The following is a 20,055-nucleotide window of genomic DNA, read 5'->3' as shown; positions in this document are numbered from 1 at the left end:
GGGTTAAGCCCGGGTCACCTTGTGCCTAATGGGCGACCCAGGTTTAGTGTGAAATTGCTTGTCCCAGGTCTGACCCAGCATTGCGATGTGAAAGTGTGATCCTTTATGTGTGTTATGCTTCTTACATATGAAACTTTGTCTGTATCTTCCAGTCTCCTGTAATGTCGATGAAGGCTCCAGAAATTGACAGCTTAAGACCCACATTGGGGACAGGGCTGATTTGTGAGCTGGGTAACTGGAAGCTGCGGATTGTCATGCTGTAATAAAATAATGCAACATATGATATTACTACAAGCAAAATGCTTTACCAATAATGTTATTTTTACAATAAAATACATTATATTTGTAAACATACAATTATATATTCTAGGTATACCCTAGCAGTTTGGGAACAGCGGTTCCCAAACTGGGTGCCGTGGCACCCTGGGGTGCCTTGGGGAACTTGCAGGGGTGCCCTGGATTGGTGGTCCATGATCAAATTTTAGCTGTTTATGGCCAAAGTAATAGCTATATTGTGGACAAACAGATGTGAATCCTGATAATTACCACATAACTGAGCCTAAGGATGAGCTATAAACACAATTTTATTAACTTATAATTTTTTCTGACTTTCTTAATGAGAAACATTTGGTATAGGGGTGCCATGAAAAACTTTCTGATATTTTAGGGTGCCATAATTCCACAAAATTTGGGAACCCCTGCCCTAAGCCCATACTTTAGCATAAAGTATGTTCCTATTTATCATAGACATTAACTCATTGGCTCCTATAGAACCCTTTGTCTTTGGGGAAACTGTGAATGGCATAGTAGGAACTCGTGTAGGTAATTTCTATAGGTCTAAGAAGGTTGCCTATTAGAGTTTCTAAAATCCTTATACTGGATCCGTAGATTTTCCTGACTTTCTTCTGAATTCTACATTTTGCATATTCCTGCAAGTGCACAGCTGGTGAATTTTCTTGTGCCCTTTACTCTACATAGATGCCTAATATTCCAGTGCCAAGGAAAGCAATGTACCACAGGGTTGCCTACCTGACCCTCTCCTTTGGGGAGAAAATGCTCTGTTCCTGGACTTCCCTGGTAATGTGCCATCAGCTGTGGTGAAACACCTTTCTTATCAATTACCGAGCTCCCCACAGGTGCTGGTAATCATACATTACCAGGGAAGTCCAGGAACAGAGCATTTTCTACCGCATGGAGAGGGTTAGATAGGCAAGTATGCTGTAAATCAGGCATGTCCAACGTTGGCCCTCCAGATGTTTTGAAACTACACATTTGCAATAGTTTTAGCGTTCTCTAATAGCAAAACTGTGGCAAAGCATGCTGGGATGTGTAGTTCCACAACATCTGGAGGGCCAACGTTGGACATGCCTGCTGTTCATGAAGCATTTACCCAAGTAAGAATATTATACTTGCTTTCATTATGAAATCAATTTCAATTATTAATATATGATGTGGAAATGAAAGTCTGTTTTCCTTTATTTACAAGTGTACTGAGTCATGTTTGTAAGTAAAGCAGAAAAGCAAGCTACTGGACAAAATCCTGTTGCACTGGGCAGATTCTGCCGTGCGTTTTGAGCTTAAATAGCATCGCATTGCAAGTACAAAAAGTATGTGCAGCACATACTTTTTGTACTGTGCAATGAGATGCCGCGGGAGCGCACATCTCATAGCACACATCGCAGCGGCAGGATCGGAACGTGTATGGGCACCTTCACAGGGATTTAGATTTGCCTGGGTTATATTATTCCTGTGCAGGGTAAATATTGTTAGCTTTTGCACATAGCCCACAAATGTTAGCTTTATTTTTTCTCTGCAATTTAGATTTCAGTTGGACACACCCCGCCCAAATCTGCATCTCTCTACACATGTTACATCTGCATCACCCGCAGTGCAACATGTTTTGCATAGGTGCTTGATTATTTGCTTTACTTAACAATAGGTCTGATGTGATAACATTAGGCAGGTTCTTGTACTTTTGCCTTCATCTTTTTTTTCGATCTTATACATTTACACATCATATTGTACACAATATTGAAGATGCTGGGCTGCCCCAAGCTGTCCTCAAAAGATGCAGTGGTGAGAGTGCTCTTCCCAGGGCCAGCTCTACCATTAGGCAGCTTTAGGCAACTGCCTAGGGCGCTGGGATCGGGGGGGGCACCAAGTCTGCCTTTCAAAAAATCAAGGATGTCTATGAGGATCCTTGTTGTGCTTAATGCAGGTGGCAGCTGTGGAATTTCTAAGACCTCACCTCCATACTTTCCCTTGGGGCATACTTCCCTACTTTCCTCCCCCTCCTAAGTATGCCTTAAGGGGTTAAAAAGTGGGTATTGCTGGCAGTATTGGGGGCCAGTAGGTTGAAGTTTTGCCTAGGGTTCTGAGAAGCCTTCCACTGGCCCTGGCTCTTCCATATGTTTGGCCCTTGTATGGGAAGGTGGGACAGTCGCCAAAAAGCTTTACTGTCCCACCTGAAGCGAGAAATGTGGTTCATGTGGTATGTATTTGGTGCAAGGGGGGTAATTCCCAGAGGCAATGGAGACTCTTGCCTATGTGCTCCAAGCCCTAAAGGGGCACCTGCTGATTCACAGTGGAATTCAAGTATGACCATAGCTCTTCAAATGGATCTTTGTGGCACACTCCCTGCTGCTGCTACTGCTGCAGAGTTAATCAGTTCTGTCCCAGGAGCCCAGGTAACACCTGCAATAGGGGCAGGACAGCTACTGCCTGGTGCTGCTCAGCCTGCACTGCAGCAAGAAACAGTGCAATCTTCTCTGCTGGACTGAGAGCTGGCCCCCAACGTTGAACACGGATTCATGCTGCAGAATCTTGTGAGTCAGACCCACCGTCATACCTTTTTTTTAAAATAGATGGGGGCACCAAATTTCAACTTTCCTCCAGGCATCTGGGATGAACTATTACACCTCTGGGTATCAAACCTTGGAGACAAGTAAAGTGGAGAAGTTTCCCAAAGTAACCAATCAGCTTCTAATTGTCATCTTACAGACTGATACATGACAGAAGCTGATTGGTTGCTTCTCCACTTTCTTGATTCTTTCAAAGGCTTACTACATTGATGTGACCCCCTTGTTACTTACCACTAGCCACTTATCTATACTCACTAATGATCCCGTATATGTTAGAAAGCAGTATACTCATGCATTACCTCCCCACTTTGCACACTTGGGCACTAGGACCCAGAGAAGTCTGTCCTCCATTATGTTGTAATGCTACATCATGGGACTGCAGCTATCTTGTAGATTCTTACTTAATGCTGGTTGAGACATAATGGAGACATGAGTCTCCCACATAGCTCCCAAGATACCTGCAATCAGGTTGTGATTGGGAACTAATAGTGGCCCTGGAACAATTTCTAGAACTGCCTTCACAAGGGTGGCACCAAATGAAATGAAGGTGGGATCAACAAAATAGGTGGGATTAATCCATAAGTATAGTGAAAGACATTGGTTTCAATACACATGGCAGTCTGGTGACCCCCAGATCTTTAAGCTGCTGTGATAAACCACAAACCTTCCCATTTCAAATAATACCCAACTCCCCCTACTGAGTCTGAACAGGAACCCCCAAACTTCCATCATTCAGACAAACAACTCAAACAACTAAAATGCCCTGAATATCACATAATCCCCATCCCTCCTCCAGTACAGCCCAGAAACACCCCAGAAATTGTTACACCACCAGATAGCACCCACAGTAGATGGGTGCAAGATCAGCATTTGCAATGTTGGGTACTCTGCTTTGTTACCTGGCAAAGGTTGGTTATTTTGAGGACAGGAGAATAATTGGGGCCACTACTCTGAACAGATGGTCTCATAGGTGCATTGGCCACCAAGAAATCTTCCTTATAAAGTAATAGTCTCTCTACAATTTTATACTAGTATTGACCAGTAGAGGGAATGTTTGTCTTTAATTGTGCTTTTCTGCAGTCCTGCGGTTCAGGCTCAGTAGGATCTAATTTGCTCACCTGTGGAAACTGTACTTAATTTTCCCCAAAGGACTATGTGCAGAGCCTGAGAAGTCTGGAATATGAACCTTAGCAAGCTCCTGTTGCAGAGCAGTCATTCCCTGCTGCTGGGCTGTGGGGAGAAAGCAGTAAGTAAGACAACACTGATCAAGTAGCCTCTATGATCATGTACAGCATAAATACTTTTCTATACAGCATGACACAACTGCCAACATATTCTAATGTCATTTTGAGAACCTGTAGAACATCACATGATAAGCAATCAGCAATTGTTGGATCCATATGCAAACATTGGAAGAATACAAACTGTGTACAGATAGTGTACGTGGTCATTGGATAATGTCTAGGCCGACAGTCACTAGGTTGACCACTTATGGTTAATAGTGACTAGGTCGATGGCTTAAAAGGGTTGACATAGCTTAGGTTGATACTGCCAAATGGTCGACACAAGCTTATGGTTGACATAAGCAAAGTTGACATTGATCAGTTCTTAAAAGGTGTTTTTTTTCATACTTTACTATCCAAGTGGGCATAGAGTGGGAATATAATAGGGTGCCAAGCGAAGCAAGCCATGCGAGGGGACACGGTACATATATACGGTGTCAATGAATGATTAAATAGACACACAAACATCATGAAAAACTCATGTCCTCCTTTTGACTGTCGAACTTGCCCATGTCAACTATAAGATGGTGTAAACCATTCGGCAGTGTCAACCTAGTCACTGTCAACCTTTTTTAGGTGTCAACCTAGTCACTGTCAACCTAGTTGACCTAAACATTGTCTATCATCTATAACGTGACCATCAGAACTGAAGCCATGGCCTCTGCATTGTCAAGGACATCTTTTCCATTGAGCTGGGTGGGCTACTTCCTGGGGGCCCCACAAACATAGGGACCCCAGAGCATCCTAAGGCAGGGCAAAAAAAATGTAAACATTGCTTATGGCATCCCTCCTCCCCTTGTCATCTGTCACAATGGGGTTCTACGAACCGAGTGGCAATAACTCCGTTAAACCCAGCGTTGTTATCCTTCTTGAGATAAGGGCGGCCAGACGAAATAGATATCTTAAAATTTATTAACAAGGTTCACTGGACCACAGATGATCCCAATTCATCAACAAGTGGCACGCAGGCCAACAATAAACAAATTCATAAAACAACCACACTCAGGATTTTTATTATGCCGGAACGTGTACTGCTCCTTCACGCCCGCCTGTTCCTCCGTGGCTACAATCGCTCAACCTTACCTGAGTGGTTTCTTAATACAATTAATAATTTATTTACGTTACTACAATAACATGCACAGATTATAAATTACCCACCACAGTATATGAAAACCTACTGTAATATTATTGCGCAATAATGTGGGTAAATGCTGATAACTAACTTCACTATTTTATGTTATTCTTATGCTAGAAGCTACAGAAATGATACCTAAGACTATCTTCACTGAACACTGCAGCCCTATTAGGCTAAATGGTAACAATAACAACCGATACAAAATACCTTATTGTGTATACACGGGTGCTGACCCGGTTCCCAATGAGTCACGACCCTTCCCGGAAATCCCAAAGTCCTATCTGTCCCGAAATAGTCTAGTGGAGTTCACTGTGTGTAGGAGTTCCTTAATGGGAAATCTTTATTGTTTTACACATTATTAATGTTTGCTGGCTGGCACAGGGTTAAGGTTGCGCAGATATATATGACTTTAGTTCTGTCCACACTGACTCGCTGTCTAGCTGATGGTGAAGAAGTAATCCTGGGCTTCCCCTGTCATTGTACCGGGTTTAACCCTTTATTAGCTGGCTCAATAAATTGTTATTTGGGCTCCTGCAGGCGCTTGTATCTCTGGCAGCTCTATCTATTCCGCACTGCTCAGTAAAGGGCGTCCCCTGATGCTTTCCACATCGGGTTTAGCCCTGGGCTCCCTAGTTACGGTTGCTGCGTAGCTGTATATATGTTTATATGCCTCCCCTAAGGCCTCCCCTGACCCGATTGGTCGGGTTTTGCCCTTCCCCTACAGCAGTCACTTTGAGTGACAGGGGTATGGGGGAACTGATGCTGGCAAAACTAGTATGGGCGGGTAAGTATCTTGACTCACCCCTCCTTTCTTCTCTCCCATAGGCAGGGACGCGGCGAGATCCTGCCTCCTAGATGACGCAGCGGGGATCTCTCACTCTCACCCCCGATGTCACCGAATCCGGCTATTCTCCGCTCCACGAAGTTCGCCTCTCTGACCACCTTTGCCTCTGTCGGGATCTGGACTCCAGGACCACCACCGGCAACCGGTAAGTACCGTCGCTACCTCTGGCGACACCCCTGCTCGTTCCTTCAGACGCAGCTTCTCCCTTCTCCAATCCTCCAACAACGACTGCCCTACAGCCGTTACTGCCAGTGCTTTTAACTCCTTGCTCCCGTGCGCAGCGGTCGTTTCTCCCTGACAGCGCGCTCCAGGCAGCTTTATTAGTCCTGCACAGTAAATTACAACGTTCTCACGCGGTCTATCAGCATGATGCTGAGAGGCCTCTAACAGTGCCTCAGTCTCTGCACCCAGCACAGCAACTTTACTATACAGTTTTCTTTTAATAAAATTCCCTATCCACAACATAACAATACTAATATAACATCTATAGTGACTGGGGTAGGCTGTCACATTCTTCCCCTCTTAAGCGGAGCATGTCCTCATGCATTTTAAAGCCATCTTACTTTTATCAGTTATAAACATCAATAACTAAATACACTTAATATAGGTACTAACTACCATGCTAAGAACTTGATGGTTATTCACATCCGTTCTTATCTCACACACCCTAGTGTCTGTAGCCGGAAGATGTACAATCGCACCTGATTCCGATTCCCGGAAGGGAGCTAACTCGCTACTCCATTGACCATCCATCTTCCAAACTCGGTCTGATGCAACATTCGTAGTGTGACCATAACTTAGCCTTGATTGAGAGTGAACTGTCTCCGTCTCTTCTTTCACTACCTTCTCAGCCAGTTTAAGCCGATGCCCATGTTCGTTCACCCCATCAGGCTTTATAACTTCGGTTCCCTCGGGCATGGTGTTAAGTTCCTGTTTCGCGGCTCGGTTTCTTTTGCCAAAACGTCTTCGGTGGAGAAATGGCGGTGGACTTTCACATTGAACAGATCTCTGCGGAGGGAATGTTTCTTCCACTCTTTCCTCTTCTCTCGCTTGGTACATACTGATTCCTTCTACTCTAGCTTCTGCAGCGTACTCTACTTTTGGCGGGTAGGACCACCTGCGGAACCGGCGTCTGTTGGGAGCAAAACGGCTTCCTTTAACCGGTAGACCGCCAGGGCCAGTCACATTGGCTGCTTCAGTACCCTTCTCTCCTTCGACCACATCAAACTCCACCACCTCGCCGTCTCCGACACTGCGCAGCAACTTCCGGGGGTTGTTTCTTGTTATAGCCGTCTGATGAACGAAGACATCAACTTTAGTGTCATTCCGGTTGATGAAACCATACCTCATACGGACATTAAACCACGTAACAGTTCCTTGTACCTGAGTAGCCAGCACTCTCTTCCCTGCCGGGCTTCTCCGTCCATAAATAGAGTGCTGCATAATTTGGCTCAAAGTCTGAGGTTGGCTGTACGATTTTTGTGTCAGTATCGAGGTTAGCTCTGCAGGGCAATTTCTTAGGACATTCATGCCCACGATGACGGCGGGCACCAGTGGATTATTGACCTTAGTAATTAAGCAACCCTGTTTGGGCATTTTTGCTTGTCCTACTTGCAGGTCCAACTCACAATAGCCCACACAGGTGATGTCTTGCCCGTTGCTGGCTAGCAATTTTAACCAGGCCGGAGGAGCCAAAAGGGGCCCTTTGGATATCCAGTAACGATCAAACAGTCCCTGTTGGATGGTGGTAACAGGCGACCCAGTGTCTAATAAAGCAGGTACATCTTGCCCCTCAATCGTGATGGTTATAACAGGGCAGTTCCCAATATATTGTGGAGACCATTCTTCTGGTGCCGGACCTTGGTTACTCAGTTCCCCCGAGGATCGGTCTCCGTCCTCGGGGGTCGCGGGTTTAACTCCTCCTCGCTCCGGCAGAATCTCTCGACGTGCCCACACTGCCCACATCTCCGACAGATGGGACGCCCCTGTGGGTCGAATCTATCCGTAGAGCGGCGTCCTTGTCCCGACGAACTATCCCACCATTCGCTCCGTCCCTGTCTATCGGTCATCCTTCGCCCGTTTCCACCAGAGGGGGAAGAACTTCTTTGAGCTAATCTCTGTAGATCTCTTTTGATTTGATTCACACTAACGGCCAGATCTTCCACTTGGCCCTTTAAAGTATAGTTGTCTTCTGCTGCGGGTGTCTGTACACCTTGGGCAATAGATGGTCTTAATTTGATCTCTTCTCCGAGCACCATTCCTTCCACTTCGCTACTGTTCCCTTCGTCATAATTGTTGCATTCCGTGAAGGTGACCTCCTTAGTTTTAACCTTGCCCAGAACTTTAATAGCTATTTCCTTAAATTCTGCGAAGGTTTTGGGTCCATTCTGCAGTTTTAGCATCTTTAGCTGTATTTTGATACCTTCATGATATGCTCCCTCAATAAATTGAGTGATTAAGGTGTCATCGTCTTCCGCCCTTCCTTCAACATAACTTTCTCCCTCCATGTCACGTAAAGCTTCCTGTAGTCCGAGTGCGAAATCTCGGAGCGTCTCTCCGGACTTCTGTTTTCTGCTATAGAATCGACTTTTTCGCTCTGGCAAGGTACTAGTGTCGAAGGTTGTAGCTAATTTTTGAAAAATTTGGTCCGCCGTCTGCTTTTGTCTGGATGGCCACGAAGCTACTTCCCTTGCAGCTGCTCCTTTTAGTTGCCCCAACAATATTTCTATCTGTTGTTCACTTCCTGGTTTGTATAACTTGAACATTGATCTAATTCTTTTCCTGAACGCCTTAAACACACTTCCATCTCCATCTTTTTCTTCTCCGGAGTACATGGGAAGCCATGGTGCTCCAAAGTAATAGGGTAGCGTTAGCGGGTTCGTGCCCGTTTCCGTGGCCTCCGTCTGCACACTAGAGGACACTCCGCTCCCCGGGTTCTCCAGCACTTCGTCTTGTTCCTCTGAAGACATTGTTGACGTTTTGTCTTAATCCTGTTCGGATGACGCCAAATGTCACAATGGGGTTCTACGAACCGAGTGGCAATAACTCCGTTAAACCCAGCGTTGTTATCCTTCTTAAGATAAGGGCGGCCAGACGAAATAGATATCTTAAAATTTATTAACAAGGTTCACTGGACCACAGATGATCCCAATTCATCAACAAGTGGCACGCAGGCCAACAATAAACAAATTCATAAAACAACCACACTCAGGATTTTTATTATGCCGGAACGTGTACTGCTCCTTCACGCCCGCCTGTTCCTCCGTGGCTACAATCGCTCAACCTTACCTGAGTGGTTTCTTAATACAATTAATAATTTATTTACGTTACTACAATAACATGCACAGATTATAAATTACCCACCACAGTATATGAAAACCTACTGTAATATTATTGCGCAATAATGTGGGTAAATGCTGATAACTAACTTCACTATTTTATGTTATTCTTATGCTAGAAGCTACAGAAATGATACCTAAGACTATCTTCACTGAACACTGCAGCCCTATTAGGCTAAATGGTAACAATAACAACCGATACAAAATACCTTATTGTGTATACACGGGTGCTGACCCGGTTCCCAATGAGTCACGACCCTTCCCGGAAATCCCAAAGTCCTATCTGTCCCGAAATAGTCTAGTGGAGTTCACTGTGTGTAGGAGTTCCTTAATGGGAAATCTTTATTGTTTTACACATTATTAATGTTTGCTGGCTGGCACAGGGTTAAGGTTGCGCAGATATATATGACTTTAGTTCTGTCCACACTGACTCGCTGTCTAGCTGATGGTGAAGAAGTAATCCTGGGCTTCCCCTGGCATTGTACCGGGTTTAACCCTTTATTAGCTGGCTCAATAAATTGTTATTTGGGCTCCTGCAGGCGCTTGTATCTCTGGCAGCTCTATCTATTCCGCACTGCTCAGTAAAGGGCGTCCCCTGATGCTTTCCACATCGGGTTTAGCCCTGGGCTCCCTAGTTACGGTTGCTGCGTAGCTGTATATATGTTTATATGCCTCCCCTAAGGCCTCCCCTGACCCGATTGGTCGGGTTTTGCCCTTCCCCTACAGCAGTCACTTTGAGTGACAGAGGTATGGGGGAACTGATGCTGGCAAAACTAGTATGGGCGGGTAAGTATCTTGACTCACCCCTCCTTTCTTCTCTCCCATAGGCAGGGACGCGGCGAGATCCTGCCTCCTAGATGACGCAGCGGGGATCTCTCACTCTCACCCCCGATGTCACCGAATCCGGCTATTCTCCGCTCCACGAAGTTCGCCTCTCTGACCACCTTTGCCTCTGTCGGGATCTGGACTCCAGGACCACCACCGGCAACCGGTAAGTACCGTCGCTACCTCTGGCGACACCCCTGCTCGTTCCTTCAGACGCAGCTTCTCCCTTCTCCAATCCTCCAACAACGACTGCCCTACAGCCGTTACTGCCAGTGCTTTTAACTCCTTGCTCCCGTGCGCAGCGGTCGTTTCTCCCTGACAGCGCGCTCCAGGCAGCTTTATTAGTCCTGCACAGTAAATTACAACGTTCTCACGCGGTCTATCAGCATGATGCTGAGAGGCCTCTAACAGTGCCTCAGTCTCTGCACCCAGCACAGCAACTTTACTATACAGTTTTCTTTTAATAAAATTCCCTATCCACAACATAACAATACTAATATAACATCTATAGTGACTGGGGTAGGCTGTCACACATCCTCCTCCAGTGGTCTCACGCGTGACATTGTCATGCCTGACGTTACCCGTGAGGACCACTGCAATGGAGAAGACAGAAGAGGAATCAGAAGAAAGAAGGCAAACGAAAGGTAAGTGAAGGACAGCATAAGCTGCATGATGGAGGGCACAGAGTTAAAAAGAGGACACATGAAGGGGAACATTTTTATTCCTGTAAGTGGTTGTGTAGGTAGAGGCCCCACTGCACTGCTGTGCTAGGTATTAATATTGACCTATATGACTAGTGGTGCAGAGACAGCAGGGATCTAATTACTCAGGCCCAGGTCTGATGGAAGGTCCCAGTGGGGCTCCCTTTACCTGGTAGCAACTGCAGCAGCTCATCTCAGCCCAGCACACCCTACTGTGAGTTTGGCTGTAGTGTGGCCAGGAAGGTATATGCGCCCTTATTCTGGTTGACTCACAAGGCTGCGAATTGAGAATCCCCCAGATGCCGTGCCCACGCCCCCCCCCCTCTCACTTGCGATCCCCATTACAGCTGTGAATGGATAATTTGCATAATCATCCATTCACAGCCTTGGGTGTGAGAGAGAAATCATTCGATGGTTGGCAATCATCAAATGATTTCTCCAAGTGCTCGCAGATCTGAGACACCTCTGCTGACGCCAGCTACCTGCCCCCTGCATCATCTGGGAATTTCCATGGGAACGCCCAGCGATTTCATGGGAGTGCCCATGAAATGCTGGGTGTTCCCATGGGCATATCCCCTGGCGAGCGTTGTGGGCGTTCGCACACAGCAGCAGCACATGCACATAAATAACCATGAGCAGTCGCCAAAAATGTGTCCCCCGTGTGAACGTGCGGGGGACCGGTTCAATCAGAATAACCACCATAAAGTGTTATTCTAAGAGTGCATAGCCATGTTACCATGATGAGGCCATGCCCCCTGAAAAGTACCTGGGCCCAGTCAGGCTTTCTACTGCCCAGTATATGACAGCATGGTATTATTGAGGATCTGCATACTTCATCTGGCCACCTACTTTTCCAAATTGTTGCTCTAATCGTTTCAAGAAAAGATATCTTTTGAGTAAAGCTTATCAAGTGAACCAATATGGAGCAGATGTACTCAGCCTTGGAGAGTATTAAAGTGGAGAGACCAGCTCCTGTAATTTTTCAAACAATGGGGCAGATGTATTAAGTTTGGTGAAGCGATAAAGTACAGATAATGTAATAGGTCATAATGCACCAGCCAATCAACTCTGTTTGAAAAATGACAGTAAGGAGTTGATTGGCTGGTGTTATCACCTTCCACTTTATTTATTCACCAGGCTTAATACATCGCTCCCACTTCTTGGGGAAGTAACATGGGGCCTTATTCTAGTTCACTCTTTCTGACAAAATCCTTCTTAGATGGACAAAACCATGTGCACTGCAGGGGGGCAGATGTAAAATGTGCAGAGAGTTTTAGATTTGGGTGAGATATTTTGTTTCTGTGCAGGGTAAATACTGGCTGCTTTATTTTTACACTGCAATACTTTGAAGTAAAACCCCACCCACCTCTTCCACTTTATCACTTTTCAAGCCTTAGTACAGTATATCTGCTCCTTGTGGCTCCAAAATTCTGTATTGACCCTCCCTAAAGAGTATTTGTGCATTTCAGTGTTTTGTAGCTTTGCTTGATTCTGTATTGTATATAGTATAGTATAAAGATAATAGATCTATTAATCATACTTGCCTACTTTTGAATACTAGTTTCAGGGAGATTATAGTTGGTAGTAGAATTTGCACAGCGCCCCATTGAGGTGGCGTGTCATGCTCCTTCCAAACGGCGTGTCTAGTTCCATATATGGAGAGATTGTGAAAAGAGATTGGCAAAGTGGCCCCTAGAAGCGTGGGTGTGTACTGCTACATCTGAAAGGAATCGGTACTTGTGTAATAGCACGGCGCCCGGCTACACTACATTTTCAGCGTAGGCTAAGCTACACTGGGCGGTATTCAATGAGCCTGATTCGCCATGTTTTTATGGCGAATTTGTGCTGTTTGGCGAATTTCTGACTAAAACGGTGAATCACTCTATTCAATGAGCAGATGGCGAATACATTTGAAGGTTTTTTTTCACCATGATTCACCTAGTAGCAATCGCTATCTTTTTATGGTGAAGTGGAAGGTGAACTTTTAAAATAAAGTGTTTTGTTTTTTACATTAGGTGTCAAAAAATCAGGAATTTTCTTCTGAGGAGGGGCATGCTATTTTAATTCATGTGCTGTAAGCACATGAATATATATTTAATTTTTAAAAAAATATTTTTTTTTGTTGTTTTTTTTACACAGCAGCCGCTCATTACATATTCATATATTCACTGCACACGATCGTTACGATCGTGTGTAGTGAATATATGCTCCCCTGCTGGCACCCCCGGGGGGCAGCCTGTGCTGCCTGGCACCAGGGGAGCCCACCTAACCCCCACAAACGTTCTGGGCTAGGCAGAGAGACTTCCATCTCTCTGCCTGGCACCGTCCTCAGGCTCCCTGCGGCAATCGCCGCAGGAGCTCATATTCGCCTGTCAGGGGCAGCGAGCCCCTGACACGTTGAATACCGGAGCCCGCTGGCTCCGGAACGTGGCGAATGTGCAGCGAATCCTAAAAAGGATTCGCTGCACCTCGCAGGTATTCTCATTGAATACCGCCCACTGTCAGCGTAGATCAATGACTGCCTAGCGTAGTTAGCATAGTGACTCCACGGCAGCCCAACGGCTGCCTAGCGTAGTTAGCGTTGTGACAGCCCAATGCCTGCATAGCGTAGTCAGCGTAGTGACTCTGCAGCAGCCCGGCTCTGTCCCCAGCGTCCCTGGCAAGCCTAGAGAGCGCTTTTCACACAGAGACGGTAACGCCATATCCCCAGCGCTGGTGGACGCTGGCGGAGAGGGGATCATGCGGGCGCCAGCGGAGAGGCGCTCCATCTGTCTGAGACACAGGAGTGTCTCAGTAATTATTGCGGCAGGGTACGGAAACCCTGCCCGTGTCTGCTTCAGGGAGACGGGGTTAAAAGGACGCATTTGCCAGTGCTCCATGTTACATATTGACAAATGCCTCCTTTTCAAACCCCTACTATCCACGCCAGCCCCAAGCGTGGCGAGCGCAGCGCGCCCCGTGAGGGGACGCATTACTCGTCCCCCCAACCTGTTCATACCCCACTATCCACGTCGGAGTGGAGTTGATTTTATAAAGTGTGGCGAGCCACCGAGCCTAAAACGTGGCGAGCGGACGCGGAATACACGTCAAGTAATAAGTGTCCCCTCGTGAGCTCGCTGCGCTCACCACACTTTATAAAATCAGCTCCACGCCAACGTGGATAGTGGGGGTATGAACAGGTCGGGGGGATGCGTAACTCGTGCGCTCGCCATGATTCGGGCTGGTGTGGATAGAGGGGGTGTTTCAGGAAGACACGCTGGCCGGGGGGACACTACGCTACTTCAGACTAAGTACGCTGGCCGTGCAAACACTATGCTGATTCTGACAGGGACGCTACGCTAACTGCGTAACAGGCGCCGTGCTATTACACAAGTACCAGAGATACTATACTTGCTAATTTGCTGGAAAATAGTTCTGATGATTCAATGTAAATGTATCTATCTCTCTTTCTTTTTTTTACCTTTTTTTCCCCAAAATGTAACAGTGTAATGTGGGCTAGGTGAAATGAGGGAGATTGCTAGACAAATGAGGGAGAGAGGGAGATTGAAGTTATTTCAGGGAGTCTCCTGCAGAATGCAGGCGGGTAGGCAACTATGCTATTAATGCACAAAAATAAATTGTTTTCTTTTATATTTTTCCTTATACCAGTTCCCGTGACTCAACTCTGGGCCACACCTCCCATGCCTCCTATCAACAGCAATTAAACTCAGGAATTATACCCACATTTGATCATCTGATAAAGTCTGCATAACATTAGCCTAAATCATTTTATAAATGTCACAAAACAAATCAGTAACAAACATTTTGCAATGAGAAATGACTGCATGACTGTTGTGCAATGGTCTGTTTGGATCTGGGACTACTAGTAATGTCACCCTTTATAGTGGGTTATGCCAGATGTTATTCATCCACGCACATTAGTGCAAGACTGGGACTAATGGCTAAATACACAAATAAACATGTGATCTTTATGTCAGTTGTGAATTCCCAGTATGAGTGTACACTGCTTGTGACTCATGTCCCAGGATTGCAACACACTGATTAGGCAATTATTTTAAATACCATTTATTGTTAGTGATTATACAATAACTTATTTTATAATGTTGCTTTAAAAGCCCTGTGAACAAATATTTTTCTTAATAAAACGATTGGCATTTGTTCCAAGATCAGAACGAACGTTCTCGAACAATGAATCTGTGTACACATTACAGCGAGTTTTATGAAGGACAGAATAAGCATGTTCCGTCCTTCATAAGCATAAATAAGCCATGGCAATGCCAAACTGAATATGGCATTGCCCATCACATCCAAGCCCCAGAATCGATCACATTATGGGACTTTGTGCATATGTGGAACATGGCCAAACCTAATAAATATGAATTTTTGGAGGTTTGGCCGCATTTTACACTTTGCTGCATCTCCCCCATATTGAATTCAATAAAAAAAAAATAAAAAAAAAAAGCTGAAATCTAGAATAAGTCATTTCTTATACTATTAAGAGCACTGTATTTTGTATATCTGTTTTAAATGTGCAAATCAAATACTGGCTAAATAGAGTTTTAAATTAGTTTAGGTCCAGGTCTACTGCAAATTGAAGCTTACAGGTATACTACAGATAACCTAAATATTGTTCTAAACATAATTTTTTGTATGCAGGACAGCAAATGTGATATTGGTAAATGCTATTCTAAACTTTAGTACATAATCTAAAAGTGCATACAATTTATTTCCAATTGCTTTTGAATATTTACTGATATGGAACATGCAGGCAGTGTAGTGGTCACCCCTTCCTTCTCCTCAGTCCGTTCCTGCTACCCACGGAGGCCCATCCAATCACATAGAAGCTCCTCCCCTCCATACTAGAACAAGGAGCTGCTGCCATTTTCTTGGTGAGAACTGGTGTGGCTATCAGAGCTGAATTTCCCATTAGGCACGTGAGGCACCGGCCTAGGGGTGGCACATGTTTGGGGGAGGAACTTGGATGCCTTTGATAGTACTGCCAGCCCAAAATGTACCAATAACTGCAAAATATCCACTGTACTGTACTATATTCCATCTTAAATAGCGTGTAAATGGATAGGACATGCAGATACTGCCCCTGTTACCTGTCCTACTTAGTAACTATGTATTCATAATAGAAGAACATGTCACAGTTATGGTGGGTACACACGGGGGCAATATTGGCTGAAATCGCTGGGAATATGGTCGCTGAGCGACCATATTGCCAGTGATTTGGAGTGCTGCTGGCCATAAATCGCCAGTGTTTATATGTATGTGTCTATGGACCTTATTCAGGTCCATTAGCACGTTAGCATCCATTAGCATTACCACATGTGTTCGCACGAGTGCCAAGGTTTATGGATTTACGCATGCGCATTTCACAGCGAACAAATTTTGCAGGGGGCGTGTTCGGGGGCGGACCATTAGCATATGGGAATGCCCAGCATTTCATGGGCGTTCCCATAATGAGGCCGTGACGGACATGCAGGGGGCGGGCAGCTGACATCACCGGATGTCAGCTGCTCGACCACTTCTCTCCAAGCGTACAGGCATATGTAAGGTTGCTCAGAGAAACCTTACATATGCGTGCACCTTCCACATCTTTCGATGGTCGGCGACCATCGACAGATGTGGGAGGGTCTCACTGGCATGTGCATGGATGTTTGCCTTGCGAATGGTGGGCTGGCGTACCACCATTCGCAAGGTGGGATCTGGTTCACTAGCATGGATGCGAATTTGCATCCGAGTGAATTAACCAGAATAACCCCCTATATGTGTTTATTTATATGTTTACATGTTTCTGCTTATCTGTATGTGTCTATTTGTGTGTATATTCATGTGTGTGAGTTTGTGTATATGTGCGTGTTTATGTGTGTGTAAATGTGTTTGTATATGTGTGTATATCTGTGTACATATGTGTGCATTTATGTGTATATGTGCTTGTTTGTGTATGTATATATCTGTGAATATGTGTGTACAGTATGTGTGTGTGACTCAATATTTATCTGTCCAATCTATCTAATGGGACCATCTGGTAATGCATGGAAGCATATGAGAATTTGCTGCCAAACACTGGAAAACAGACAATGGTCATTCATACAAATTAGTTAAAGCTATTTGATTTAACAAATGTATCCAAACAATAATTTGTATCCATTTTCCAGCGTTTGGGAGCAAATGGTTGATTGTCATTTGCTCCCATACAATACATTGCCAGACATTTGTTTCCACCAGACAGATTGGACAGATACATCTTTAGGTGTGTACTGGGCTTTAAGAACCATTAATCAACTGAAGGCTGCTTGATATGCCCAAAAAATGACAATATTCAAAACCAGTTGAAAATAAACTGCATTCTATGACTTTTAAATGATGTACTTGCAGGGCCGGTGCTAGGTTCCTCAACACCCTAGGCAATTGATCTGCTTACTCCCCCTGGGAAAGTGTGGGGAGGAGAGAGATAGGTGAAAGGGTACTTGTTTCCTAGCACGGCCACAATCGCGGGCATCGGGTGTCATTTTTAGTGGTCTGCGACGCGACCGACACGATGCCCCCGATTTTCCCATTGAAATGCATTGAAAAAAGTCAAAATCGCGTCGGTCGCGTCGTATGCGGCTAAAAAAGGCTTAAATGGTCCAGACGCGATGCCCCCGATTTCCCATAGGAAACAATGTTAAATGCCTCAATTTACCCGCGATGCCCCTGATTTCCCATAGGAAACAATGTTAAATGCCTCAATTTCACAAAATCATCATAGGGAACAATGGTAAATGGGCCAGAAACCCCCAAAAACACCCCTGAACAGTGAAATGTCCCCACAAAAGTAGTTGACGCCACCCCACGATCAACGCGAACCCGAAGCGTGGGGAGCGCAGTGAGCCCCGCGAGGGGACGCGGATACCTTCACAGGCAAACGCGTCCCTTCGCGGGCTTCACAGGTATCCGTGTCCCCTCGCGGGGCGCACTTTTCGCTCACCACGCTTCGGGCTCGGTGGCTCGCTGCGCTCGCCACACTATTCTATTCTCAACTTTTGGGGGGACATTTCACTGTTCAGGGGTGTTTTGGGGGTTTTCTGGCCCATTTACCATTGTTCCCTATGATGATTTGGGTAAATTGAGCCATTTAACATTGTTTCCTATGGGAAATCGGGGGCATCGCGAGTAAATTGAGGCATTTAACATTGTTCCCTAAGGGGAAATAGCGGGCATCGCGTCGATGCCCCCGATTTTTCCTCACGATGCCCACGATCATGATCGTTGTGGCCGTGCTAGGAAACAAGTACCGGTGAAAGAGAGCAGGGGGAAGAGAGAGAGGGGCAGAGAAATAGAGAAGAAGGAGGGATAGAGAGGGAGGTGAGCAGAGGAGGAGGGGAGAGGGAGCAGAAGAGCAGAAGTGAAGTAAAGTGGGAGCAGGGGAGAGGAGTTGGAGGATGTGGAGGATATGGAGAGGGGGAGAGGAGAAGGAGGGGGAAAGTAGAAGAAGGAGCAGAGGGGGGAGAGTTGAAGGAGGAATGGAGGAGGAGGGGGAGCAAAGGAGAGGGAGAGCAGAGGAGGGGAGGGGTGAGGAAAGGGGAGAGGAGAGGAGGGGGAGAAGAAGGAGGCTTGGGCGGAGGAGATGGAAAGGGGAGGAGGGAGAGCAGGTGTTTGAAAAATGTGTGAAAGCAGGCATCCCGTCAATATGAGTGTGTACCTCCACTTATCAGCAGTACACTCTCTTCATGGGGCCATGTCTCCTCCATCTGTTCCAGGGTGCCGGCTCTGCTCCTCACCATCCGCGGATTACCGCGCTCCAGGGGGCTGGGTCAGGTGTGGGCGCTACCCGCAGTTTGCCTCTGTGGCTGACCAGCATGGGGGGGTAGCGGGCGCCAGCCGCGTACTACTGCTTACCAGCACAGGGGGTAGCGGGCGCCATCCGCAGGTTACGGCTGACTAGGTGGGGGGGTCAGCCGCCACCCGTCGATCATTAACCACAGACGGGCTCCAGGGGTGGGTGGGTGCGGGCGGAACCCCTCTGCTAATTGGCGCTGATGACAAGTGGGGGGGGGGGCAGAGGGGTAAGGCTACGGACAACAGAGTAATGGGCAGGCTCCCTTTGGGGGGAGCCTGCTGGTTAATAGCTGGTACTGTACTTGACAACTGAACTGATTTCTTCTTGCTCTCCTCAGCTCAGTACCACCCTCCAGTAGCAGATGCCTAAAGCTGCCTAGTGGTGGTGCCGGCCCTGTGAACCTTTTAAATCGGGGGGGGGGGGGGGGGGGGCTCTCAACTTGTACAATGGCTTTGCAGTTATTATGTCAATAGTGTCAACAGTTGTAATATTGATTAAAATGTCACCATCTAAAATGTAAACATAGAGAACGTTTTAACATCAGAGGCAAAACTAAGGACTAAGGGGCCCACTGCTACCAGTGGCATGTGGTGAACTTGGGTTGGAGTGGGGGAGGGGTCCCAAATTATATTTTTGCACCTGTAACATAGTGTAAATTACAAGGTTAGAGTTTATAGGTTTAGCATGGTGGAATGGAGCTTGTCCCAGGTCTGACCCAGTTTGCAACTGTGAGTGTTATTCAGACCTGATTGCTGTTGTGTGTTCGCAAGCTGATGAAATGTCTGTGCATGAGTCTGGGCTGCACAACACAAACAATGACAAAAGTCAGCAATTTCTTTTTTTAAACTGGACACAGTTCAATTGACAGTAAGTCGCCACTTGTGGGTGGTAACCAGTTGTTTTCTGGAAGTGTCAGGAAAAAGGGTGTGTGACGTTAGGTCCGGCATTGATCAGTCTGTCTCTGTCGCAGACTTGTGGAAGGGTCAGAGTTAGGGGATGTGAATCATATTGTCGACACCACTTAGGCCAACGGTCATTGGGTCGACAGGTGTCTAGGTCGACATGGGTGAAGGTCGACAGGTGTCTAGGTCGACATGGGTTTAGGTCGAAACAGCGTTAGGTCGACACGGGTTAAGTCGACAGGTCGGAAAGTCAACATGGTTTTCGTTTACTGTTTTTGACCCGAATGTCGACACAGTCGACATGGACACAGTTGGAAGTCAACCGCAGCCCCTCGCAA

General features: G+C 46.2%; 1 protein-coding gene across 1 annotated transcript in view; it reads right to left on the bottom strand.

The window, feature by feature from the left end:
* LOC146008477 (bactericidal permeability-increasing protein-like) overlaps window positions 1-20,055 on the bottom strand; it is a 62,572-nt gene that overhangs the window by 41,892 nt on the left and 625 nt on the right. Inside the window, exons 2-3 of the mRNA XM_083147810.1 lie at window positions 3,980-4,091; window positions 126-257 (exon numbers count right to left, since the gene is read on the bottom strand). Coding sequence (XP_083003936.1) covers window positions 126-257; window positions 3,980-4,091 — 244 coding nt within the window. The remainder of the gene's footprint in view (window positions 1-125; window positions 258-3,979; window positions 4,092-20,055) is intronic.

Source organism: Crinia signifera, chromosome 6 (assembly GCF_055691185.1).
Source record: "Crinia signifera chromosome 6, ASM5569118v1, whole genome shotgun sequence".
Lineage (NCBI taxonomy): Eukaryota > Metazoa > Chordata > Amphibia > Anura > Myobatrachidae > Crinia > Crinia signifera.
This window is presented reverse-complemented; position numbering and strand designations above follow the sequence as displayed.